At 40.2% G+C, this 27,123-nt stretch overlaps 4 protein-coding genes across 4 annotated transcripts in view; 2 read left to right on the forward strand and 2 right to left on the reverse strand.

Moving 5' to 3' along the window:
• Positions 1–5,081: 5,081 nt before the first annotated feature.
• mzt1 (mitotic spindle organizing protein 1) lies at positions 5,082–7,617 on the reverse strand. Its single transcript, XM_010788968.1, has 3 exons — positions 7,309–7,617; positions 6,689–6,834; positions 5,082–5,600 (listed from the first exon to the last, which is right to left on the reverse strand). The coding sequence occupies exons 1-3, from the start codon at positions 7,358–7,360 to the stop codon at positions 5,577–5,579; spliced, it is 222 nt and encodes a 73-aa protein (XP_010787270.1). The 5' UTR covers positions 7,361–7,617; the 3' UTR covers positions 5,082–5,576.
• Positions 7,618–7,667: 50 nt separating this feature from the next.
• bora (bora aurora kinase A activator) lies at positions 7,668–12,351 on the forward strand. The gene is made up of 12 exons (XM_010788969.1): positions 7,668–7,801; positions 8,076–8,233; positions 8,398–8,504; positions 8,935–8,980; positions 9,075–9,153; positions 9,280–9,324; positions 9,444–9,500; positions 9,590–9,858; positions 10,315–10,477; positions 10,596–11,179; positions 11,487–11,625; positions 11,715–12,351. The coding sequence occupies exons 2-11, from the start codon at positions 8,081–8,083 to the stop codon at positions 11,616–11,618; spliced, it is 1,635 nt and encodes a 544-aa protein (XP_010787271.1). The 5' UTR covers positions 7,668–7,801; positions 8,076–8,080; the 3' UTR covers positions 11,619–11,625; positions 11,715–12,351.
• Positions 12,352–12,498: 147 nt separating this feature from the next.
• On the reverse strand, positions 12,499–21,063 carry dis3 (DIS3 exosome endoribonuclease and 3'-5' exoribonuclease). Its single transcript, XM_010788970.1, has 21 exons — positions 20,676–21,063; positions 19,951–20,108; positions 19,528–19,724; positions 19,228–19,301; positions 18,905–19,072; positions 18,615–18,779; positions 17,738–17,851; positions 17,439–17,576; positions 17,085–17,231; positions 16,367–16,483; positions 16,174–16,275; positions 15,915–15,979; positions 15,687–15,771; positions 15,445–15,572; positions 15,203–15,289; positions 14,950–15,106; positions 14,032–14,246; positions 13,714–13,882; positions 13,375–13,533; positions 13,159–13,281; positions 12,499–12,970 (listed from the first exon to the last, which is right to left on the reverse strand). The coding sequence occupies exons 1-21, from the start codon at positions 20,892–20,894 to the stop codon at positions 12,902–12,904; spliced, it is 2,856 nt and encodes a 951-aa protein (XP_010787272.1). The 5' UTR covers positions 20,895–21,063; the 3' UTR covers positions 12,499–12,901.
• Positions 21,064–21,409: 346 nt separating this feature from the next.
• pibf1 (progesterone immunomodulatory binding factor 1) overlaps positions 21,410–27,123 on the forward strand; it is a 17,789-nt gene continuing 12,075 nt past the window's right edge. The window contains exons 1-10 of the mRNA XM_010788971.1: positions 21,410–21,962; positions 22,530–22,630; positions 23,110–23,308; positions 23,416–23,535; positions 24,482–24,615; positions 24,848–24,956; positions 25,092–25,211; positions 25,309–25,370; positions 25,520–25,645; positions 26,215–26,313. Of these exons, the coding sequence (XP_010787273.1) occupies positions 21,696–21,962; positions 22,530–22,630; positions 23,110–23,308; positions 23,416–23,535; positions 24,482–24,615; positions 24,848–24,956; positions 25,092–25,211; positions 25,309–25,370; positions 25,520–25,645; positions 26,215–26,313 (1,337 nt within the window). The 5' untranslated portion in view covers positions 21,410–21,695. The remainder of the gene's footprint in view (positions 21,963–22,529; positions 22,631–23,109; positions 23,309–23,415; positions 23,536–24,481; positions 24,616–24,847; positions 24,957–25,091; positions 25,212–25,308; positions 25,371–25,519; positions 25,646–26,214; positions 26,314–27,123) is intronic.

A 27,123-nucleotide genomic window follows, 5' to 3' on the forward strand; every position in this document is an offset into this window, starting at 1 on the left:
CGATAAAGCCATGTGTTAAGCAGAGCTGATTCACATTGTAAACTCCCACCTTTAATAATGTTCATTTTTAACCTCCCCGCTCAGTACACTGCAACTTTAAAGGCTTGTTGCACCATCTGATAATAAATCTATGATACAGTTAATAAAAAAGGTGGCATGATCAAGGGCATGATGAGTAATATGTCAGCCTAAAGAAGTGATTATAAATTTAGATACTAGATTTGGTTTAATTTTTCATTTTAGTTAATCCATCCACAGTCTGCTGAGCAACATGAGTGTCTATAGGTGGCAGGATGGTGGGAAGTGACTTTGTCTCACAACAGGAAGGTCACAGGTTTAATTCTTACAGCAGCTATTGTGCTTAAACTGCCATGAAATGAAACAATGAAGCGATACTTAAAGTAAAATCTCCCCAGTTACTGAAGTATAAAAATCTAGGGTACCATACAGAGGAGAAATAGGCTACTATAACTGTGGAAGATTACACAGGAACACCAACGATTTACATCAAACAGGTCTTGTATAATATTATAGCATATGCGAAAAAAAAGTTGTTCAAAGCATTTTATGTCCTGAAGTGCCTCAGCTGGTGTCACTTGAGTCAATAAATATTGGTCGATGACAAATTCATACTCCCTCCTAAAAGAAAAATATATCTGGATACAGCTCTTCTGTTTAAACAGTTCCTATTTATCTTGCCATAGTGCCATCCGAAGCCAAAGAGATGGAGATAATGCTCATGTTGTGTTGCTGTTTGAAAGCCAAGCTCTGGTCCTTTCCACATGTCTGTTTTGGCCAGTGAGCAGCAGAAGCATGAGGGAAATGTGTAGGTGGTTAGATCAGCCGATGAAGTGTAAATACCACTCAATCTGTTCTCATTAGAGGAGTAAAAACATACGAATCACTTCGCCTCTATTAAAAATGCCCCAGGGTCCTGGTTAAGTGTGTGTGTGTGCGTGAGAGAGAGAAAGAAGGAGGGGATGACAGAATTATGTTTTGGCATTTGTGTCTGCAGAGGGGATCTGAAATGCCACCACCATCAACGCTGCTTAATTCTCAGAAACACACACTTAATCTGAACAGACAATCCGTTCCGACAGCCACTGTTATGGTTCAAATCAACTTGGAGTGAAGGGTGTGTGTGTGCTCTTGTGAGTGAGAGTGTATGTCATTGTGTTTTGGTATGTGATTAGGTTTCTGTGTGTGTGTGTGTGTGTGTGTGTGCTCATCTCTGAATGTGTGTGTATGACCAAGATATCACACATCCATTCCACATTCTCCTATGATAATGTGGATTGATTATGGATATGATAATGAGAGGCCAGCGCGGCGTCGCGACCTTCACAAGGTCTAATTGAAACAAGCGTTGGTCCTCCGAAGCACTTATCAAGTCACACAGCACATCATTAATCACGGAGAATACAAGCTGTCAGCGTAACACACATGCACACACACTCATTCTCTATTTTTCAGTTTTTTTTTATTCTCACACACACAAATGCTGTCTCTCCTGTCTTTTCTCTCCCTCTCCTTCTCTTAAACACACACACACACAATGCAAGCTGTCACTACAATATGCCTGGCATTGTCTTCTTTTAAGGAGAGTGGACAGCTAGTCCACCCTCCATCTCTATTTTGTACAAGAAAAGTTGGAGAACAAACAAGCTGTTTGAGTTAAACCTTTTAAAAAAAACACAACAGAGGGAATGTTAAAACAATTCAACAAACACAAACAGCTGTTCACTTCATCCAAACTCGCCTGAAATTGAATTAACTCAAGTTGTTTTATTACCTGCTTTTATTGGGAGACAATTTAACAACCAAATGTGATTCCAATGTCTGATTAAGGCAGCATATGGTGCCTACCTGTTAAACACAACATGCTCAACACCAGCTTAACGCCTCAGTGAGCCACTCAAATAAACTAATAAGCCCTATATCATATTAGTCATTACATAGTCCAACACACACAATTCCAATCTGATAAAAAGGTGGTTTCATTATCATCATAGGGAAAACACAAGGGAGTTTGCATGCGCAGCGTTGATGCCATCACCAACTTTGTTAATTGTTATTCAATTAACTGCTTTTGTTAATGAAACCAATTAATACTTTAAAACAAGCAGGAAGATGTATGATTACTATGCATCTATGCAGAAGACGGCTAATTGCAACTGTAAATCAATCAATTCTACATTAATCAGCTTGGAAAATTTCCAAAAATAACAAAGTCACTAAAAGACTTTGGAAGTTTTTTCTTTTCTTTTAACATATTTTGATTGCCATGCCATTATCCCGTCTAATGATTGTTAACGATCCTTTAAAGAGTTTATGATCCAATTTCCTTGCTGTGAATTTAATTGGGACCTAAATAGTATAATCTAACGGTGTTAAAGTGTGGCCTGTATGTAATCAAGGGTGGTGTATCGGAGTAAGATCTAACAAGGTCACAGAATTCCTCTCAGGGCAAATACAGCCAGTGAAGCTTCACATTACTGAAGGGTAGAAGCCATATAACACTATTAATAAATCACTCTGGTGCTAGAAAACAGACATAAGTATACTTTTAAAATGTACACTACACTCAATTGGTTTCAGGACATTAAGAATATGCTTCTATCTATTTATATAGTAAGTCATTTATTGTGAGTGGTAGAAGTATTTAGATTTTTACTTGAAATAAAAAATTCCACAAAAAAATCCAGTCTTGCTTTAACACTTGAACTTTAAACAGTATGTAAGATTTAAAAAAGAAGAAATAACACAATATACTTCCTACAAATTAAAGCAGCATGGTCTGTTAAAGCTGAAGTTAAAGCTGTTAAGGTTACACCTGGCCGCCGCGGAGCTAATTTAACCTATTTTTTATACGGTTGAGTGGTTAAATCTAGAGTGTAATGATGCATCATATTTAACATATATATCATAGTTTTTTTTTTAACCTCATTAGCAAAATAACTGAAGCTTCCAGATAAAGTAAACAGCACTATAATCCCCTCTGAAATCAAATGTATAGAAGTAGAAAGTAGCACATTGAAGTAAAGTAGTAACCTGAATTGTAGTTAGAACTTAAAAAGAGTGTGCTTAGCCAACATGAAATTATCAGTAAATACTGTGAAACATTTGTCAGACGATGTCTTTTTGAACTTAAAACTTTTGAATCTTCAAATCAAATCTGTCACAAATAAGTTCCTCCCTGAAACACGACTCAAGTTTTAAATTGTCATCACACCAGAAATAAAATCGTATAACTTAAGATTCTCGCCTGAAATTATCATAAAACTTGCAGTGAAATGGACATAACAAACAAAGCCTTGTTTCTTGTCTGCGGGGAGACCATTAGACCTGCCTGTTTATGGCTAATGGTAATTAGTAACCTAAATATAACAGAGCACGCAGAGGTCTTTGACTCTTCCTTAAACTCTCCTTCTACACTCTAGTTGTATTCATGAGACACTTTAATTTAGGGGATGTACAAACATCAACAGACCATCTCTCCTTATGCACAAGGAACTTCTAATCAGTCCAGTCTAATTATTTTTCTAAATCCATTGCGCACACCTGGACTGCAATCTTTCACTTTTAAATGAGACTGCCCTCATTTATCAGAAAAATAATCATCGGCCTGGATAATTATCAGACATACAAACATAAACACCTTTAGAAGTTCAGATGCGAGGACCTGCTTGCCTCTTAAGTTAATACAGTCATGTGACCTGACCAGTGGCCTAGTTGAACACCTCTTAGATGTTTATGCATATTTGGACGCTAATCTCTCAGTCAGGACTATGGGATTTGAGAATATTTTGTTTAATAGAGATCAAAGTAGCCGGCTAGGATCAGGAGAAACCCTTCAAACACATCAAACAGAGAGCAATACATCCTGAATCCCACGCCCACAGTAGCCAATCAACCATGCATAACTCTTTGTAAAAAAGAAAAAGGATTCTCAAGGTGGGTCCACCTCCATCAACATCTCCTGCAGCTCACCCCCCACGGAGGCCAGGGGTGGTTCAGGCTCACGAGCTATCAAGGAGAGCCACTGCACCGTATCTGTATGCCTCTCATACTTGGCTAACACGATGCTAGTATTGAGGAACAGAGAGATACTGTGTTAAGAGATCAAAGCAGCGGTACAGAGATTTAGACTCACGGCCTGTCAGTCAAGATGGCGAGACAAAGCAGAAGAAGACAGAAATGCTTACACACACACACCCTCTCCGGCTCACTCGCTGGCTTTCTCCATAGTGTGCCTGTGAGGGGTGAGGCGTGACTGTCAGATGGCTTAGGGGCTTTTCATTTGTAGACATCTACAGCACTGCGTGAACACCTAAACTCTCACACACAGGGACACATACACACACATATTCAAAAACCTACTGATTCAAGCCCTTTTGGATGAGAGGTCGCTCCTCGCCTGTATATTGGCCTGTGGAGGAATGTTCTGTGCTCTCAGCATTTTCCCTCGTCTCGAAGATGAATAGAGCTATTTCACAGACGCTGGAGAAAGAAAACAATGCTCTGTGTGGTTAGACACATGATGTAGAGGCTTCATTTCTGGTTGATCAAAGACGTGTTTTTTTGTCAAGTTTGCAATAAATCTCAAATACGTTTTGGTACGTATAAAATGCGGACATAAAGGGGGTAAGATTTCAGTTCAACAGGACATCCTGCTGTTGAGAATGACCCTTGTTCATTTCTTCTCTTTTGTACATGTTGATGTGATCACCCCTGCACAGTTGGTGTTTGTATCTTTGTCCCTTTCACCTAGTGTGACAGGAAGGAACATTTCCTTTGTAAAATCCTTCAGAAAAATTCAGGTCCAATTTGAAAGCTTGTAAGACTTGCATCGCTGGGGGAAAAAAGCTTAGCAATATCCTACAATGGGATTTAGGCAACATAGAAAGAGACAACCATGTCATGGTTAATAAAAAAGGGAAAAATAAAAAGTACCTTATAAATTCAATAAATTGCCTTAAACATTGGGAAACTACGAGTTAGGAAACTTTCACAGTTGCAACCGAACACCAAATGATCAACTGTGCCTCAGATAAGAAAAAGAATGACATCACACCACCTTGTGGCCGTTTGACTGTAACATTTTAATTTAGACTTTGTTCCATCATTGATGGTTTAACGGACAATGGAAATAACAAAAGGTTACGTTGAAAATGCATTATGGGCTTACATACAATTAAAAAACATTCATAACAAATTAGATATTTCAAAACGTCAAAAACATTTCATCATGAAAAGTGCAAGTTGAGAGTCAGAAATTAGAAGAACGCTCTTGAATGAAGGCAGGATGTCAATGCTAATACCATCTCGATCTTCCACTTGCAAGCAAATCTGAGGCAGAGCATGGCCTCATGTCGGGGGATGACTTGTGTTTAGGCAGAGGACTGGGGTTGATACCTCCACAGAAATACTCAGACACAAGTCAAAGCAGGGAACAGGATCAGTCAGTCACTGAAGAGGCACCGAGGACTGAGGGCCAACTCACAGACAGGTCTGAGTGGCTTGAGAGCCAGGAACAGGGCTTCCTCCCCTTAAAAGTTCATACTGAGGCTGCAACATCAGTTAGTGGAGTTTTCAGAAGCCTGAAAGAAAAAAGAGAGTGGTAGTGATGCATCGTGATGATTTGATTTTGATAATAATCAAATTACCCAGGCTTTATGGGAGGGCTACACCTGCACAGGACACAATTCTGAAGTATGTGAGGAATTTTCCTCTTGCATGGAGGACATGACATTTCCCGACATGACAGTTTTTCAATAGTGGCTGAAATCTTTGTCTTATGATTGAGTCACTCAGAAGATGAAAGCCACACATTAAAAATATTACCAGGCAAATTAGTTTAGCATGAAAACAGATAGTTCACAATGCATATGGTCACATAAAACAGTGAGATGTGAAAAAGGTGGCAAAGTTTCTGTCCAGCCAAAACAAAAGTTATTTGTTAGCAGTATGCTACCAAGATATGCATGTACAATTTTGTATTGTGTTGAAATACCCTTTTCTGGGAAATCAAGAATTAGTTTATGGCTAGACTAGTCAGACATGAATTTCTTCAAATCTTTGTTCTTTTTAGCGTTATCCTGTACAGCACCTACACAATAGAGTTGCTTTGCCTGATACACCTGAGATACTCAAGAGGGATACCTTAGTATCCATGACATGGAAGAATATCATATGACTGACCCATTTTCTTTTGTCATATCAACTTATCCTGTACCATCCAACAGGAAACATTCACATTTAACAGCTTTGTAAAACGTTTTCCATTAGAGAAGAAAACTAGGTTGGGATGCCATAACGATTATGAAGACAGCAGCTGTAGGCATCTCAACTTTCAGTCTCACAATACACTAGTTTCAGTGCTGGTGTCAGCTGTTGTTTTGAAAGAGATTAATCATCTGAACAAGAGCTGAAACTGATAGTTGAATGAATAAAAAGCTGCCCAGTAAAAATAAATGACGGTTTCAATAATCTATCAAATGTACATAATGTTATTAATAAAACGTTCCCTCATTCATATTGCAAATTGAGTATGTTTTGGTTAGACAGTGAGAGGTATTATACAACACCAGATTGAAGTCTGGTTATTTCAAATTGGTGGGACTCACTCAACCTTAATCCATTCGTAATATGTAGAAGTTAGCTGCTCAATTGGAGCCTGTTTCTGTACCTTGAGGGTTTCAGAAGCTTTACGTAGTTCTTTGATGACTGCAGACAAAGCTTCTGGGTTGATGCCCTGCTCACACAGTCTCACACATATGGACAGAGACTCCATGTCCAAACCTGTGTTCAGCAACCTGGAGATCTCCAGTAGCACTGTTTGAGGAAGAAAGTGACAAGTTACCCTATATAATAAGATGCAATAAGGATTTTACATTATCAGCACTGTTATTTTACTAGGTGAAATGTCCGATGTATGTTTCCATGGTCAATATGATGAAGACACCTACAGCTAATAGTCTTTAGGTGACTTATTGATGTTACACGCCTTAAAAAATACGTATTCTAATTTGCGCGGAAGCCCGTTTTCTTTACTTTTAGACATTTGTTTTTAACCATTCAGACTGCAATTGAAAGATATATCTCTCTTCGTTATTTTGCATATCAAAGTTCGAAGATAGCCTTCACCAATACCTTTCATTGTTAGTTTATATAAAGAAAACAGGGAAACATAGGGATGGATGCCCTATTATACACCAATGCCATTACAAACGAGCAAGGAGTTATTATGAAAGCCACTTTATTTGCCACTGAATTTAAAGCCATCTAATACATGTAATATACATTTACCGTCCATTGTCTCCCGGACTGCATTTAAGTTTGCACTTGCTGCACTTGCCATAGTGTAAGAGTGAAGTTAGCCAATGACTGCAAGCAGGAAGCTAACAAATACGACTGAGAGAAGAGGTATTTGACGGGAAATAAGAAAACGTTTTCAAAACAGTTCAGTCCGACTTTAAACGTTTCGCTGTCATTGGAGATACGTCCCCCAAAAATAGACACGGTCAATTGTTTTTAATAAGAAATTGTAATATTGGGAGCTAGTTAGCTTGCTTGCATGCTAAGGCTATGATGCTAACTCACGGAACTGGAGGAGGAAGTGACGACAATTGATCATTGATTGGTTACCAGCAAGTTCCTGCGACGTTTCTATTGGCTAGCGGACCCTATGGCGAAATTGAAATAAACGTTTGAACGCTGTTGCTGCTGCTGATTGTTTGTCGAGTCCTCAATGAAGATTGTTTTTTAGCTGTTTGTTCAACATTCTGGATCGTTAACAGTTGTAAGTGACAACGGCAGATCTTTATCTTGCTCATATTTCAATATACCTTTCATATTTTAGTATAGTGTTTTTTAAGAAAGAGGAGGGAGGAAACGTGAGACCAAATTCCTTGTACGCTAACGTTACTTAATGCTATAGAAACAGGGAAATGTAGCTAACGTTAATTTAACGATGTTAACTCATCATAATCATACATAGAGGCAGTTATTTTAATGGGTTTGATCATGTTAATGTAATGTCTGTTGTTTGCTTTATGCCGACTGGTATATTTCAGGTAAGATGGGGGACCATGTTGAGCTACAGATCACTCCTGAGACTCCAGGCAGGCCTTCAGTAAGAAACCCCTTTGAAAGTCCCAATGACTACCACCTCCTCCGTGAAGCCCTGGTGCCAAGCCCATCTGTCTTCAAATCCAGGTCTTGTTGTAAAGCTGTAAGTTTAACACACCTACCCCATCACCTCAAACCATTTGGACTTAGTACTTGCCTATTTGACACATCTCTCACTGCAAATATCCAAATACTGTATTATGTCCACACATTTTGCTCCTCTGGTATGTAGTCTTTTATTCACTTCCTCATCTGTCTCTCTCTTAGACTCCACCAAAGTTTAACTGGTCAATAGATGAAATGGCCAGTCTTCTCCCAGCGCACATAGACGCAGAGGAAATTCAGCGACAGTCTTTATACCTCAGCCAGACAAGGTATGTACTTGAACACAGCAGGTGCCAACGTAAGTTATAATGATGACACAACTAAAATAGTTTTTAAAGGGTTAAAACATCCTAATTGAACCCATGTTGTAGTACAAAATGCAAAAAGCAAGCAGGGAGTACTTGCCTACCCTCCCCCACATCGAAAGGTAACTGCAATTGTTAGTTAATTGCTTCCTGTTCACGCCTGCATTGAGTATAAAATCCACAAGTTAACTTACAAAGCTGTTCATGGATATCTCTCAGACACATACAGTACACTGCCCTACCCTCTTTGCTTTAGTAACCTTCCCATTCTTCACCAATACTGCTGCAGGCTGAAAAAAACTATAGCAAAACCTTCTGCTGCAGTTTCTCAAACAATCCAAGTACAATGTATTTTAACAAATGTATTAATTCATTGGCAAATCTTTTATTCTAGGATGGATACTGACATTGAAGAAAAGCGTCAGAATGCTATTGAACAGGTACGGGACTATAATTAAATTGCTAATATTGTTAAATGATACTTCATATATTGATGATTTCTTGACACATTCATTTTTCTGTCTTCCAATAAAGTTTTTTACCAAAGAAGCAATCGTGCCTTCGCCCTGGGCTGCACCAAACACCCGTAAAGTCGCTCAGATCTATACCAAAAGTAGGTTTATTATTGATTTTAACTGCACAAAGTCTTTTTATGATCATATCCTTCTCCCTGTTTTTGCCTTGGGTTTGGTTTATTACAAAAATGATGTTCAATTTACTTTATTGTGTCTTCTTGTAGGTTCTAAGTCTGCAATGATTGAAGAGGAGCCGGAAAAAATCTCAGGTTTGTTTCTTCTTTAAGGGGATTCAAAAATACTTTCTACAAACAAACATATCTCTCTGTCTTTTCTGCAGTATCTATTTACTAACTTTTTTTAAATCTTCACTATGTTTCTTTTACAGTTGCTTGTCAGACAACTCTTTCATTACCTTTGGCTTTTGATTTGGAGAAAATACTAGGTAAACCTCTAATAAATGCACGCACAGTCATATCAGACCGTGTTATGAGAGAGTATTTCACCATCAAGTTGCTTCTTCCTTCTCCTCAGGGGATTATTACCGCACCGATGAACCATGTGACGCCGTGCACGAGAGTCTCAGTTCCTCCTCCTTAAGAAGGAAACTCTTCCTCGATGGCCAGGGTGCTTTCAGCGGCTCTGACAGCTCCTGCCCAGAGAGCCCGGAGAGAATCCACACATCGCAGGGGAGGCTCTCTCTGAGCCGAGGAGGAGGATCTGCAGGCTCTGAGAGGGAAACTGTTTCCTCCATCTTTGCCTCCCCTTTGTCCTGTGGGGTGTCGGCTTCTACTCCCTCTACGGTGAGTCAGTGCCGAAGTTAAGTGATGCAAATGTTAATATTTTAAATAATGAGCTTTTGCTTATTTACTTACTGCAAAAGAGTACTGTAGATGTTGTTCATGCTCAACACAGAAGTCTAACATCACAACCAACAAGTGTTTTTAGCAAAGAAGTTTTTTTATATTTCGATCAAACTGTCAATTTAAAGGCAGAATGAGTAAGATTTGTCCGCTGCAAACACAACAATTTTCTAGTGTCATTTTGAATTCATGCTTCACATCCGGCACCTGGTTGCTATGTTTTTAAAGTTGACGCCCAGAAATGTCCCAAACTCAGCAAATTTAAGAAAATGCACTCCAAATGTAGAGCCGCTGTAGATACAGTCAAACACTTCTAGTGAGACATAAGTATTGATTAAGAAGGATTATTTTTTTCGGAAAATTAAGTAAAAATGTACACCGTTTTCTTTACTACAGGGTCAGTTCTCATCGAGTCCCATTCAGAATGGCCGCTTCCGGGACTGCAGCCTCGGAAGCATCACCAGTCCTCTGTTCCCGGACAGGTCTTCTCCTGCCGGCCTGGTCTCCCCCACAATTTCTCCCATTGTTTCCCACGCAGTTTGCACACCCATTTCTTCAGGTAGGGTATCTGATTTGTGACTCGTACCGAATATAAACTTTGTATGATTGGGTTTTACTACTTGAGACACTGGGGTAATGTTTACTAAGTTTCTCTTCAAACTGTGTTCTTTCTTAAGTTGAGAGGAAGAAGCTGGGCACTTTGACTCCACTTGGCGTTTCCCTGGACATAAATCTCCCTTCCTGCAATGTGAGTCCATTCGTGGAGGGTTGCTCTCCCATTCGTAGCTGCTCCCCCCACCAGCTCCTCTGCCACAATGAGTCTCAGCACAATGCCAGACCTAAGCTCCGACCCAGAGTCCGCTGCCTGGCGTCCCCTCCCCTCATCTCTCCGATCTTCAACCCTAACCTCCAAGACAATCAGGAGGCTGAGGACCAACTCTCTTTATCCCCCCCCTCCTTTGCCTCGTCTTCCTCTTCTCTCCCCATTATGGAGCTAGATCCATCTTCACCACTTGCCCACGACGCTCACTCCGCTGCCGCTGAGAGGGTAAACCTGGATCCTATGGAACCTGTGAAAATGGACGAGGGCAAGGACTCAGAGATGGAAGGGAGGCTGGAGGATGAAGAAGAGGAAGGTGGATTGCTTTCGGGACAGCTGACCAGCTCTCGTATGGGCAATGTGTCGGCAATAGAAGGCTCTCCTATGTTTGTATCTATTCTGGCAGAAGGGAGCAGCATACCCTTCGATTCCAGCATGCAGGTACGAGGGTGCAATTTCATCCAGTTAGAACTGTGAGCTACTGTCTTCCCTTTTTTGATTAGCATTTAAAAAGACATTTGAACCCATTTTTTTCCTCTTACAAGTTTTGCTTTTTATGAATCTACATTGTTTTGGTGTGAGTTGCCAAGTGTCAGAGATCACAGCTGTAAAGATGTCTGCCTTTCAAGAAATCATGACCCAATATCTCCAATATTTGGCAACTTGCACCTGATAGCTTAAAACTCTACAGGTTTTAAGTGATCTGTAAACAAATTATTTGATATAGACTGCTTTTTTGTGCTTGCAGGTAGACAGTGGGTACAACACTACCTCAGCGGGCACTGCCAGTCTTATAGATGGACTCGGCTCAGACTGTCATGGCAGAGTCCTTCAGTTCGACCATTCCAGAAGAAGCCTTCCAACCCCCTCGACACATTAAAGTAAAGGTAATTTAACCCATGAGCTTTTCAGTGCCTGCTCAAGTGTATAAGTGTACCTTTTTCACTTCACTAAATGAATGTTTCTTCTTTTCCAGGCATTTTATCCTCACCACTGAGCCATTTAAAGGTTCGCCTCTTCCAGTGGAAGCTTAAGACGATAGCAAAGTTTACAGTATATTTTGAAGCATTTGTTGCTTTAAGGTGAATGGGGTCAACTAATCAATGCAGTATAAACTGAGGGGTTTCACAAGTGAATGTTAGACTAGTTAATAGACTAAACGTTTTCCACAGTTCTTTGGGACCTGGTATTGTATAATGTTGTGGTAAGGGGGAAGAGAAATAAGTAAATTCTGTATCAAACTTGCACAAATACCTCTGTAATGCTGGATTCATGCTGAAGTCATAATTTCAGTTTTGTTTGGTGCCAACATGATTTCCCAGATTGATCCTGAGGTTCTGATGACATCAGATTTGTACTGTACTTATCTCTTTTTGTTTTAAACAATATACCATGTTTTTTTACAAGCTCTTTCTTGTTTTGAACTAATTGTTTAAATTCAGGTTACCTGTGCATCTTATTTGGATTGTCAGAATATTTATTTCTGAATAAGACACATAATGCCACTAGTTAATTCAAAGCCTATTGAGCCATACTTAAAGCATGGGCTGTATCGTTGTCACACAAATAAATTAACTTGAACTCTGTCTGCCTTAACGAGTTATGTGTTTCTATTTATTTTGAGTTAAAGAGATCGTCTAAAAAAGACATACAATTCTATACTACCAACAATAATTAGAAAATGCATTTTAACTGATCTAAAAGTTCTAGATCCAAATTTGTTAGACTTTAAAAAGTGGAGAAAAAAAAGAAATGAGAAGTGGAGAATATAAGTTTTATATTCATTTTGATAGGGTAAGACTAAAATGTAAAATCTGTCACATTGATAAAGAATGCTTCAAGGCTGCAATAACTTGATTTTGTCAGTGTTGTAAAGCTCTTTTAGAACAATATTTCAGTTTAAAACACAATGATATAATAACTCACTATAATGTTGACAAGTTACATTGCATTTGACTTGCAGTGCCCTTCCACGAACAGTTGTTTCACATCATATAAAAAATAGAGTGAAATATGTAAGGTTTGAGATTTATTAAAATGGACGCACTTGCCAAAAAATAAAACCGTTAATTGTGTCTACTCATCAAACAGTCCAAACTGCTACTTTTATACACGTTTCCTCTTGATCTAGAGGGCCAGTTGGTGACACTTCTTCTTTCTGCATCAGCGATCCAGTCTGGGTTTCTTGGCCAGTGGTTGAACCTCTGGAGCTGAAACACTCACACCAGGGATCTAAAAAAAAAGACAAATAATTCACAAAATTAGTCGTTTTCTTATTAAGACATTGTTAACATTTGTAAATAAACCCTTAATACTGCTGGTAAAAAAAAGAGGTTTGGGCTAAAGTTGAAGATATACAAATGATCGCCTTAATCGTGTGCTCCTGCTTTTTTGATAGTGAAATTGTACTCAGTCCTTACCACAGGTTCAATGAGAGACATGCGGATCTTCTGGTGCTGGATATTGGAGGCGTCCAGGCTGATGGTGACCATCACTCTATCAAAAATGTGAAAGGTGTGCTGTTCCACTGTCAGAGAGGGGCCCTGAACACACATACAGAAGAGATATTATGTACAGCTTCTGATTGTTAGAATGTATCAGTGATTTAACCAGGTATAACAAAATAAATAACTAACCTCTTCATCAAACACAACTTTAGGGGCTGTTTTGTTTTTGGAGTCAAAGAACACAGTTCCCTCCAGGCCAAACTTTGGGATGAGTACGATGATGGCGTTCTTCCTCACAAACAGAACAAATCCCTCTTCGTTCAGTATGCCTCGGCTCTTGAAGAACAACTGGAAAGAGATTGTTTGCATTAAAGCAGTGGATTATTTAGCATGGTATAGGATCTGTTTGACTCTTATTTTAATTCAAATGTTCATGGGGATGTAAATGGCCTAGTCTTAATCATGATGGTTCGGTGGGTTTTTTATTATATGAATTCCAAACAGTGTGTGGGCTCCATTTGTGTTTACCTGTGTGTGGAAGGCCACAGAAGCTCTCTGTGCATACTGAGACATTTTGTGTCTGTAGTTGAGGTTGTTGGAGAGGGCTGACTGCTTCTGTTTGTCCATCAAATCTGGGTAGGTTTTGTCCGCTGCTATGGCCACTGCAAGCAGGCGGTGAACGATAATATCAGCGTACCTGTGCAGGAGAGCAGATACAGACAATTGAGGGGGAGGAAAGGAAGGTTTAAATGTGCTGTGGTTATTTCCTATTTGAGCATTTCTTTGTTAAAAATTGGCCAGACCCCACAAGTTTGTTCAAGAGGTGAAAAATATCTGTTTCCATACCTCCTAATAGGTGATGTGAAGTGTGTATAAATGGGAGAAGCGAGGCCGTAGTGGTGGAAATCGCTGTCCATGCCAGAACAGAAATAGACGGCCTGCATCATGCAGCGGGTGGCCAAGATGCGCAGAAGCGTGTTAAAGTACGGGAAGCCGTCCACTCTGGCCACGTCAAGGGAGTCAGCGAGAGCCTTCGCTGAGTCTGTGTGAATCTCCACAGCCTGGGGAGAGAAGGAAACAGAGTGTTGACCAGAGGTTGCGTTAGAATTTTTCGTGACAGACAGGATCGTAACATTTCCGTCATAATCCATTATTACCCGTCGGGTCTGTAACAACGAGCTGACGAGGGGGGAGGGAGCACGCTCTTGAACTGTCAATGGGGCACACACACACAGGGGTGGTGAACTATTAGCGCCGGTGTTATGCCGTGTTATGCATGCACCTCGCGGGAGGGACATGTCAATGATTTGTACGGCAAAGTACGGTTTGGAACCGATATCATTTCCTTTTTGGCGGGCATGCATAACACGGCATAACACCGTAGCCTCGCTGCGGGGGAAATTTGGCGCTGTTCTGAGTTTGTTCTAATCCGACAAAAATGATGGACTGTTTTCAGATTTTTCCGTCATTGTTAAAAAAAATACGTTAGATGGAAAATATTCGGTTAACGGGACGTCTGGTGTAGACATCTTAACACACTTTTTAATGTATTATTTGCAACAAGCACAAAATAAAGTTCCTACTGAAATGCCATTTTCACCCAATTAGTTTGAGTCACTGAAATAATCTATGGCAGCGATTCCAGTGTCTGGTACCAGGTTTAAATGTCACTCCATTTATTACAACCAAAAGGGATTCGATTACCTCAAGAATAAAACCTAAAAACAGAGCAACCTTTCTGCATGTGATTCTATCTCCACTCACCTTGGACTTTGCAGCCTTGAGCAAGATGTCGTAGTTAGATGGAGGCGGTGCTGGATGTTTCCTCAGCATGGCACAGTCTGGAAACTCGTCAAAGATCTTCTGAGCAACTGAAATATTCGCCAGCAACATGAACTCCTCCACCATAGAGTTTGTCTCCCTAAAAACAAAAGATGGGTTTATTTGCATTCGTCCCAAAACACAAACTACAAATATTTGCTTTGATAATGGCGTGCTCTTTTTTGGGGTAACCTACATGAGTTCTTTGGTCTGGAGGTCGATGGGGTCGTGGGTTTCGCTGTCGATGTGGAATCGGACCTCTAAAGAAGACAGTGTCAACGCCCTGAAGGATATCGAATGCAACATAAAACACACTTCAGGTTAAATAAAAACTCACACCATCAATAGCCTTTGCTGCCCATTGCATTAGAGTTTACCAAATCTACATTTTGTAAATCTATTTATTATGCTCTAATTCTCCCAACTTCCAGTCCTCACCCTTTCGATATCCTGTGTTTCTTGAGGATTTTGGCCAGTTTGTTGAGGCCGCGCAGGTTCTTGGTGATATCGTCAGTCTGTGTCGTGTCATCAATCCTCATTTGGGCTTCAGCGTAAGTCAAAGATGCCTGTAAAATAGGAAAACATAAGTAAACGACAATCATCTTGAGCCTGTGGTTTTGTGTCTTAAAAGTAAATATTGAAAACAGGTGGTAGTAGTATATAGTGTTTTAGTACTATACCTTAGACTTAATGACACTTTTTGTGAACCGGGTCTTTAGAATTTCAGCCTTATGGTTAATCTCCCAGATACAAGAGAAAGCCAGCCTGGAAAAAAAGTCAGACAAACATTTCAATTGCGTTCAAACAAACTATGATCTATTTATTGATTCACTGAAATATTTTGGTAAGTAGGAGCCTTGATGATATTGGTTATTGCGTGAGTGTGTGTATAAATCTCTAGTCCTCACCTTTCCACATTGGAGCGTAGAGAACAAAGATTAGAGCTGAGCAGTTCAGGAACCATGTCTATCCTCTGGTGGACACAAAGTTAAAGCCATTTTAGTTTAAAAAAAGTTTCCAACTGCATATTTTTATACCGCCTTGAGGTCTTTATACTGTGATTGCTGTTTCTGTTCCAACCAATATACATTTTAGTAAATGATCCCAAATAACTGATTTTCCCCCTCCAAACTGGAGGGGTTTTGTTTGTGTTTTGTTTGTTCTTACTTTGCCACACAGGTACACAGTGGTGCCACGGTTTGCAGCTTCTTTGTCCATAGCGTTGCCAGGTCTGATGAAGTGACTGACATCAGCAATGTGGACACCCACCTACAGCAAAGAAATTAAATACTTTAGGTTCATATGAACTTAAAAAAAAACATGTTTTTAACTTTATAATGTTTGTGTCCAGTATGTGTACCTCAAGGTTTCCATTGTCCAGTGCTCTACAGTGCAGGGCGTCATCTATGTCTGTACATCCAGGAGGATCCACGCTGCACACTGTCAGACTCCTCAGGTCCTCTCTGTTCACCATCACCTGTTCCACAAACATCAACACTATTATAAACACATATACATACCTATCAACATGTTTGTGCCTTAAAATTATACTGTGATAGACCCACTGATAATTGACAGGAATGCAACATGTTGGATTTTTACTGATTTCCCAAATTCCTTAAGTTTCCACCACATTTTGACTGAATGCAGATAACGATATCTAGTATATTTTCTAACTATTTGCAGGAACCATCAAGTCATTCCTCTTGTGTGATTGACATAATGTTATACCTACTGTTATTGTGATGGCCAACTGGCAGATGCAAACATATGCAATGTTTTTCCAAATGTAAAACAGACTATTTATTTTATGTAACATGTCCAAAATAAGCTGGAAAAACATTCTTTGCAAATAAACTTGGATGATGCTGATGATGATGGATGATGAGACAATCATCAAAAGAAAAATAACACATAGCAGACATTTTAGTTTGTCCACTTGCTTTGTCAGGGGTTCGTGCTACATATGCCTAATCTTTACGGCATGTCATATTGTGTGCTCATAAATGTGTGCATCCCTAAACAATAAACGGCAACTAGAATAATGCTCAGTGTATCCCACGCAATGCTGTCATTACCTCTGGTGTGATCTCCCACGGCATCGTGGGAAGGAAACTGAGCACAGCCTGAGAGAAGGCCTGGTGGGGGACGTCGTGCTCCAGCAGCAGCACCTGCTGCTCCGTCTCCTTATCCCCGGCACTACCCAGAGTGCGCACAAAGTGACCCTAACAAAGAAGAAAAAACTGAGTTCTCTCCATGGACAGACTTGATGTTTTCTTAAATGAAAAAAAACCTGCAATCCTAAAGTGTGGCTATATAAGTAGAAAAAATGAACAATTACATTTCCTGTGAAACGTTGATAAGTGGAGATAAAATAAATCAAGGATATAAGGTTTCAAAGATTTGACCAGATGAAAGATATTCAAACTCACATTTGGATATCTGGAGTGTTTGGGCCAGCCATCGATGGCCACCATGATCCTCTGGCCTGCCAGTGCGTCTGCCTGACGTGTTTCAATGCGAATGCGCGGGATACGGCGATCTGCGGGGGTGAAAAGATGTCTGGTGGACTGTAAGGAAAAGAAAACAGATGATCAATGATGAGACAAAGTGGTGCTTAACAGCTTGTAAAGTGAATAGAGATGTAATCATTGTAAAAAGGGCTACCACTTCTCAGGAAGAATGTTCAAACCAAACAAATAATAAACTATATAGAACAGTCTTAACTTACCTCTTTAATGATCGAGGCGTTGAGCATGCCACAGAATGGCCTCCAGTTCCTTTTGATGATCCCCACCACTCTTCCTGTGGGCTTCCTGGCTGCTTCAGCTGCCGATACCCTCAACTGCTCAGACACACAGGATAACGGGACATTATTAAGATAATGAAGCTACAAATGTAAAATTGGGGTTCAACAGCAAGCCTCATTTGTATAGTACAGCACGCACATACTGTCCAATCATACCGGTGTACACCCTGCTGATTTGTTTTGACAATAACACCATCAGAAAGTTTAAGTCTAATAACTAATCAAATCAGTCATGTTTTATTTATATAGCACATTTTTAAAACGATATTTGGTCGAGCCAAAGTGCTGTGCATGCAAAAGCAAACAGAAGACAATAATTTACACCAGCAAATATAAAAATCAAACACAGGGAAATGTCAGGAGTCGTGCTCCGCTCTGACTAGAAGGCCAGAGAGAAGAAGTGAGTCTTTAGTGTAGATTTAAAAACCCCTAGGGTCTGGGCCGACCTCACATGGAGGGGCAGAGTGTTCCAGAGCCTGGGGCCAGCTGCTGCGAAGGCTCGGTGCCCTCGGGTTTTGAGCCTGGTCTTGGGCACTATCATCAGCAGCTGGTCAGCAGACCTTAAAGCTCTGGCTGGGGTGTAGCGATGGAGGAGTTCTGCTATATAAACTGGAGCCAGCCCATTTAGGGCTTTAAAAATAAATAAAATAAGTTTAAAATCAATTCGGAACCGAATTGGAAGCCAGTGCAATGAGGCAGAATTGGGGTGATGTGGTGACGCTTTTTATGGCCAGTGAGAAGACGTGCAGCTGCGTTCTGCACTAGCTGCTAACTAATCGTTCAGTAAACACATATTCACCTCTTTTTCTTCTTCACCCTCCTCCTCATTATCGTCCTTTGCTGCGCCTTCATCCTGCAGCACAACTGAGGAGGGCGCCACCCACTGATCCCGTGGCAACAGCTGCACGGCAACAACATCCTGGTACACGGATCTGTTGAGGTTCTGAAGACCCTGGATGAGAACCTGCAGCCAGACAAAATGGAAAGCATTCATTTACATTAACTTCACTAAGTTTGACAAATTCATATATTTCCAGATTTTGGATGATTGTTCAGACTTTACATTCACAGAAACATGTACACACACACCTCTGTGCTTTCTTCCCCCTCTCCCTGGACAAAGACAGTGGCCTCCAGGTAGTTGTCCCTGCTGGCCCTAAAGGTGCCCTGGAGGAAAGTGCCATTCTTAAGTCCTGCTTGGATCCTGGACAGAGGGAGGTGCTCTGGGAATAACACCTTACTGCTAGTGATGTCATTCTGAGGGAGCAAATAAAAAGAGATCAATGGAAGGTTAAAAACACCATGAAAAGTTAGGAGTGTAAAAAGTTGATACCGATACAAGTTATACATACAGAAATAATATAACAACTATTTAAAAATGAAACAAATTCGTTTTTTGTAGAAAAGTTTACCTTGTCATCATTGGACAAAGCCAGACGATCCACCAGCTCAGGGTTCCCGATAAGACTCTTGATGTACTCTTCACCTGGAAGGGAAGTGAACACATTGTTGTTACAAAGTGCTGTTTAAAAGCATGCTAGTATCCAACAGAAAATATTGGGAAGGCCTGAGGAATATTTTATTCAACAAATTGGAGATCTGTGCTTCATACGTAAAGCTTTGAATTTGAAATTAGGGAGAATCCGTCAAATTGGAATGTCTCATTTAACACATTTCTGCTGTGTTATCTTTTCTGAAAAAAGACTACTTACATTTGTACACCAGCAAGCCGCTCTCCTCTGCCTTCTGCTTGTTCCCTTGATCATTGGTGAGGAGGACAACCTTGAGTGGGTCAGTGTCCGACTCGAACTTCTTCAGGTGCTCGCTGTACCATTTTGCCGCCACACGGATTGCACGGTCGTTGCGGTCATTGGCACTTTCCCCTGGTTCACGTTCAATGAATGTCTCTCTGAAAAAATTAACAGGTAAATCATTATTTCATGCCTTTCACAAGAAAATGTACATCAGGAGGGAGGTCTAACAGGAAGATATTTATTAGAAGAAGAAGAAACTCCCGTTCAACGGGCCGATGTACTTTGTCACTGATTACTTTGACATGCTTTTACTTTTTACATATTACTGTAATGCAATTGAGATGTTCAGAAGCAGTAAAAAGGTCAGAGGTGTTTTTCTACCTGTGGTGTTCATTGGTAAAGGTGTAGAAGTGTTTCTCTTTCTCATGTACAATGTCCTTCAGGCGTTTATAGATTGGTGCACTGCGGTGGCGTACCTCGGCCAGCACTGTCTGAAGGATTATGACATTACGAATAACTTGGTCTTCCAACACGTCGATCTGCAGGACACAGAAATGATAAACATTAGGGTAAAGAGAATCAGAAGTGTTGAGAATCAGGTGTGAATACAAAAGGAGAAGTTATAATGGCATAGAATCAAGGAATCACTATCACCCTAAATTTAGTGGTGGACTCAGGCAGTCTGATAGGTAAAAATGTTAAGGCAAATCCTATATTTTAACACTGAAAGGGGACGCTTGATCATGTTTTCTTTACCTGAGTCAACCAGAGCCCACATTTATGTAATCCTTCGACTGCAATAGTTCAACAATACTGATATTATAGTTGTATAAAGACACACAAGGATTGTCATATAAACTAGCTGAGTGCAATGAAAGATATTAAAAATACAAAAACCAAAGATGAAATAATAAATTGTGCATTATCAAAATACACGAGGCATAAACTAGGGATACAAATCTGTATGTAAAAGTACATGTCAAGTCAATATGTCTGGAAAACATCATGTTAGACTTCTTGGTGATGACACATTTTTTCTTCAGTTTATTACACAATTTTCACAAATAAAATAGATATCCAGGTTAAGTGTGACGTCTTTTTCTTACCTGATGCAGCACCACATTAGTGTCAGGTATCACATAATGTGGATAAGAGCACAGGTTGCTCTCCATACACGGGTCTCTCTGCAGCGCTGTGGACTCCTGTTTGCATTCAGTGCAAACTTCGCTTCCGCACCAAATATCATCTCTCAGATAATGTTCACGCACTATTTTCATCACCCCACCCGACCGGGTCTTCTTTACGAAGGTTTTAGATTTCAACATGATAACAATGAAGGCTTCACAAACATAAAACCCCAATTTTTTTCCTACGAAATTGACGAGAAGCTAGTAGTTAGCTGTCCATGTGTAAACCATGGGTAAACTTATTCAGTGGGCCCACAAAACTTTCACAGAGTTTTGATAAACACGTAAAGCCAGATTTCAGGTCGTTAGTTAAAATAAGTTAATATTTATGTTTTAACAATCTCAACAAATAACTTACAATTAATATATTACGATACAGCGCTATCCTTTGCTTTTATTTGAAACAAATGAAAAGTATGTGGTTAGTTTTGGTTGCCCACAACGCTTGGTCAATGAAAACAAAGCTAAAGAAGTTCGAGGGGGTGGGTTTAGAAAAATAAGCTAATTAATTAGCGCCCCCCGTGTTTAGGAGGAGGTACTGCATTCCCGTTGCAATGTAATGAATGGCAGACATGTGGGCGTTGAATGTAATGCAGGTTTATAACCATAGTAGGCGCTGTAGTCAACGTTACCTACACCAGCGTAGTCGAGCTCGAGCCCGAGACGTTGGCGGTTAGCAGGCGACTCGGAGCGGGACACTTGAAAATAAAAACAACCCACCACCGTATGGTCTTGGCAGCTCCGGGATGTCACTTAAAAGCTTTATTGCGGGTATATATATCTCATTCTCTCAATATGAGTACATTGGTTGACTTTTTTTCCACGATATATGCTAGATAGAGTGGGGCAGTGTCGGTGTTGTTGTCGGTAGCTACAAACTAACTATCACTGCTACGGGGCGTCGTTAGAGAGGAAAACAAAGAACCAAAACAGGACAAAATGCCTCCCAAGAAGCAACAGGTGAGGCCAACAGCAGCCAACATCTCTAGCTCCCTGGACCTGGAGTCGGAGGACATCAGCCTGGAGACCACGGTGCCCACCACCGAGGACCTCTCCTCCTCCGACGAGCAGCGAGACGGATCGCAGAAGGTGACCCGCCAGCTGATCGAGAGGAAGGAGCTGCTGCACTCCGTCCAGCTGCTGAAGATAGAGCTTTCTCAGAAAAACCTCATCATAGACAACATGAAGGCCGACCATATGTCCAAGGTAGGAGAGAGGAACGGTGTTTGGTTTAATTCATCCCCAGGTTGTTCCGTTTATATATAGAGGTAAATTGTAACATTTTGTAAACAGTACATTTACTCAAGTACTCTACTCACGTAGTGAGTCTGTTATCTCTACGAACAACTCTTCTACATATCAGATATTAGAGTATTTTAATTGATTCTGAATATTTTATACTGTGTACACTAAGATACTCTTCTGTCTATTTTATACATTGAATATGCACATATTTGCTTAAATGTTGATTGTGTTGCATTTTATTCTGTTTTGTGTTTATCTCTACCAAAAGAACATTTTGTATTTTTACTCTTCTAAATCCATCTTGCAAATGTAGTTAGGCTGCTACTTACAGACGGACAGAACATAAAAAAGAGTTGAATAATTTCTTCTTGCTTTATCACATTATTCTCATATTATTAGAAGTACAAGTTAGAGTTACATTTTGCCCACCTGACAAAGACAAAAACATGCAGTCACTTCCATTTCCAAAGCTATCTTTGTTGCAATAATAGTCCCATGATTGTTTCCATGTGTTTTTTCCCATGTGAGGTTGAGGAGCTGGAAGAGAGGCTGAATGATGCTATGCATCAGAAACAAATGTTTGCCCTGAGACTTGACAGCCAGCTGAAAATCAATCAAGAGGAGAACAGGTGAGAAAAAGTGATGAAGTTCAGAGAAATTTAGGAAAACCCTTGTAATTGTTGAGTCGTCTGTTTAAGAACAGACATTTTGACATGGTTTTAGCAATTCATATTGGCCCACTGTCACTCAGTTAACATATCTTCTACCGCCATAGAGTCTTGGTGTTTTTGCAGTCATCATGTTTAACCACATCACACATCTTACTGAATACCAAGTAAAAATCTAACTCACAGTGTTAAAGCCAAGCCTGAAATGTATGTGCTTGTAAGTGAATGGTTATCAATGACCTCATTTATAGAACAAATAACGTTTGAAAGCAGGTGCCATGCTTCTATGCCACTTAAAATGATGTAGAGAATATTAAAACTGGAATAGATGTATGTATTTAAAATAGGAAAAATGTTTTTAATAAGGAGAACTGCCTGTGTTATCTTTCCCATCATTTATGGTAAGTATAAACGTTGCTAACAAATCTTGTCCTCACCAGGAAGCAGCAGAGTCTGCGTAAACAAGAGATGGAGGCCATCCTGCTCAGGCAGCAGCAGCTGGAGGAAACTAACCGGCAGCTGTGTGAGAAGTCTGGAGAGCTGCGGAGGTCTCTCAGGGATCTGGACCTCCCCCAGGACAGGTACCAGGAACTCCGTGACCTCCCTGACGACAAACTCTCCATACAGGAATACGTGGCTGTAAGTATGGGGGGCTTTCCTGAATCTCTACACCAACTTGTAGAACCAGGGAGACAATATAGAAGACAAGCTGACATGGTGACCTTTTCTCTGCGCGTGTGTTTCAGATGCGTTTCTACGAGGTGGTGACTCCTCTGCGGGCCCAGCTGTCTGAGCTCAGTGTGAAGAGAGGAACTTTAACTGAAGACCTGGACACACACAGAACCCAGATGAGGGCTTTGATGGAGGTACGGCACACATACACTCCCTTAAACTCTACATCTGTATGTTGCATTCCATCTTTCTCTGTGTGAGTTCACATGTTTTGAATAACCATAATTGTATTTCACTTATTCATTATTGTATTAATCATGTATTATCAGTATTTTGTTTATTCCTATTCATCTCTGGTAAAATCGATTCAACAGTTCAAATAAACACAACTGATTGTGCATCATTTCAACAAGCTTTTATGTAACCTTCTCCAGTGTTTGTGAGCACACAAGTCCAGCTGAATTCCTTTTTTTTTCTTTGTTTAAACGTACAATATCCCTCACATCTCAAACAAACACTCACTCCTCCTGTCACATATTTAGAAAGCATAGAAACAAAGAATGTGTCAAGAGGTTCAGTAACCTTCAACCTAAATGTGGAAAACATCAACGCCACATAAAACACATGTCAGTTACAACATTCTCAAAATAGTTATTTTTACAGCCTGCATTGAAAAAACTGAAAGTTCTGTGACTTACCCCCCCAAAAAAGCCATGCATTCAATCTAGTCAGCAGTCGCATATCTGTCCCAATGAAAATATAATAGTGCAGCATGCTAAAGGCAGATAAATAACCTGATCATCGCAATCATCAGAGCATTTTCATACTAATTCATCATCGTTTGAATGAGTATTTAAACATTATTCCTGAATAGGTTCTTTCCTTCTGTATCACAGTTTGTTTTTTGACTTGGGTCCATCCAGCAGGTAAATAAGGATGTGGTTTTCACTGCATGAAAGAATTGTCAGGGATTGTATGATACTGTACATTTTAAAGCAAATTTGACATTTTCTTGATAGTTTAATTCCTGTCAGGGTGTCCAGAAGGTGAAATCCTGCCTTTTGCCTATTGTGTCTAATAAAATAAATGCCAAATCTAATAATTGAAAATGTTCTGTTCTGTGACTGTGTGTGTCAACAGAGCTACGAGGAGGAGCGGCGGCTACGAACTGAGCTGGAGTTGAGGAGCCAGAGACTGACGCTGGAACTGGCCGACACCAAGCAGCAGATTCAAGAAGGAGACTATCGGCGAGAAAACTACCCTGCCATCAAACGGTGTGTGTGTCAGTTTCTGGGAAAGTTATGGAAGGTTGTGTGTTTGGTATTATAAGCTCACTATATATTGGATTTTGTCTAATTCAGTACATGGAGTTATTTTGTGAAGTTTTTTTCTTTCATCACAACAAAACTCCAGAACCCTTTATATCTTGTCTACTTTCCCCCTCTATTGAAATGATTGATATATATTTGCAAGTTGAAATGTATGTTCACCTGTAACTGTTTATAGTGAGCGGGACAACTTTGAGGCAGAACTGAAAGATTTCAAGAGAAAATTTGAGACACTAGACCTGACTCACACTGCAGTGACCAGAGAAAGGAACACACTCAGCAAAGAGGTGCTTCACACACACACACACACACACACACACACACACACACACACACACACACACACACACACACACACACACACATTATTATTTTTGGCTTTATTGTTTTCTATAATAGTTTGTATTTCTCTTCCCCTCCAGGTGGCGACATTGCAGCAGTCAGTGAGTCTCCTGCAGAAGGATAAGGATTACCTGCACAGGCAGAACATGGAGCTCAGTGTGCGCTGTGCACATGAAGAGGACCGCCTGGAGAGGCTGCAGGTCAGGGCAGCTGATGAGAGACTCATCTATTAGGACAGGCAATCAATACCACTCATATTCTTCTGACATGCTCTCACTTCATGATTTTGTGATCTAGGTACAATTAGAAGACACTAAGAAGGCGAGGGAAGACGCCTATGAAAAATATGTAGCATCCAGGTTAGTCTCTGCTGTTTTACACTGGTCTTCAGCAGACAATACTCTTTATAATGTGGGAGACCTGTGCCAAACACTGACACTGATGGTTTCGTTTTACAGAGACATTATGATCTAGTCATTTTTGTTTTATTTGTATCTTTCAACCACAGAGACCACTATAAGTCAGAGTACGAGACCAAGTTGAGAGAGGAGTTGGAGAACATCCGACTGAAAACCAGTCAGGAGATAGACAACCTGCAGAGAACCTCCAGGGAGATGTATGAGAGGGAGAACAGGTACCAGTCTTTTATTTTACATAACCCTCCTAATCAAAATGTTTGTATGGATGTTGGTAAAAGCTATGACTAAATATCAGGGTAGTTTCTCATTTTGCTCTCATGCCATATCAATCATTATTTTCCTAGTCGATTTACAGATAAGACTTCTCATTTTCTTTTCTTTTTTATTAACTTTTATTCAAATGAATTCTTAAAACTCCAGCATTTGTAAAAAAATTGAAAGACATCTATCCTGGATCTAATACCAGCTGCTTCTCTCTCCTTGTGATGTTTTTGTTAATTTGGGAATGGTAAACAATAATCTCTTAGTAAATGTACACATTTCTACTCTTGACATTTACTTGACAGCAACTCTTAATCTAGTATACAATACAGCAGTAACTAAAGTAATGAATGCATATGCACATGTTTAACATGAGGAAGAGCTATCAGCAAGATACCTCCCGGCAGCATCACAACAAAGGAAACACAACTTCAAAAAGATGAAGAATTCCTTTATTATGAACTACATTAACAGAACATGCCATTTCCTTTTTGCTGCATCCTGTGTTTGTGCATTTAACCAGAAACCTGCGTGAGGCCAGAGACAATGCGGTGCTGGAGAAGGACAGAGCTGTTGTTGCTGAGAGAGACGCTCAGTCCAGATACGACCAGCTGCTGGAACAGTGAGTTTTACCTTCCATCGCACACATAAAGAGTCGATACACCTCATCGGTAATGTTATACTGTCTTTATGGACATTGAACATCAACAGGCCAATAAATACATTTACCTTTTTTATTCTTTTTTTCTGCCTTTTAATTCCAACAGTAAAGTTTGAAGTGATCATAACATAAAGGAAATACTAATCACCTGAGGCCTGCCCTGTACTACGAAGCTGGATTTTTGCTTGGCGAGGTAACTTCAGGGAAAAACTCTGGGTTTCCGGTCCTACGACGCTGTTTCACTTCGTAGCGGGCTAGATCTCCATGGTAACTTATGCTGAGCGGCTAGCCTGGTCCGGAGCAGGTTAGGTTCCAGATAAGAGATCAACTCAGTGAAAGCACCACCTGCGGACCAATCAGAGCTCAGTGTGCAGAGTTTAAAGCTATCAAGTTATATTACAGGAGAAAGGAAATACAGAAAAACTGCCGTTGCAGGAAAGACGGCCGTCAAAAATCATCGAGTGAACGTGAACATTAATAGAATATCACCTCCCATCTTCAGAGCAATCTGACTATTATAACATTAGCGTTAAGAAAGCTTACTTAAATATCTGCCACAACATAAGTAACCGGATCAAAGTAACATTACGTACAGTCCGCGTCACATACTGTATGCAGAAGTATTATTTTAAGCACACTTTACTTTGACCAAACACTCGAGTCAAATGTAATTAAAGTCAGATCGTGTCTTAGACGGGGCAGTGATATCATAAACCTGTTAATGTACGCATTCAAACACTTTTTCTTTTCACACACACACACACACACACA

The sequence above is a fragment of the Notothenia coriiceps genome, unplaced genomic scaffold (genome assembly GCF_000735185.1).
Source record: "Notothenia coriiceps isolate Sejong01 unplaced genomic scaffold, NC01 NC01_scaffold00032391, whole genome shotgun sequence".
NCBI classification, from domain to species: domain Eukaryota; kingdom Metazoa; phylum Chordata; class Actinopteri; order Perciformes; family Nototheniidae; genus Notothenia; species Notothenia coriiceps.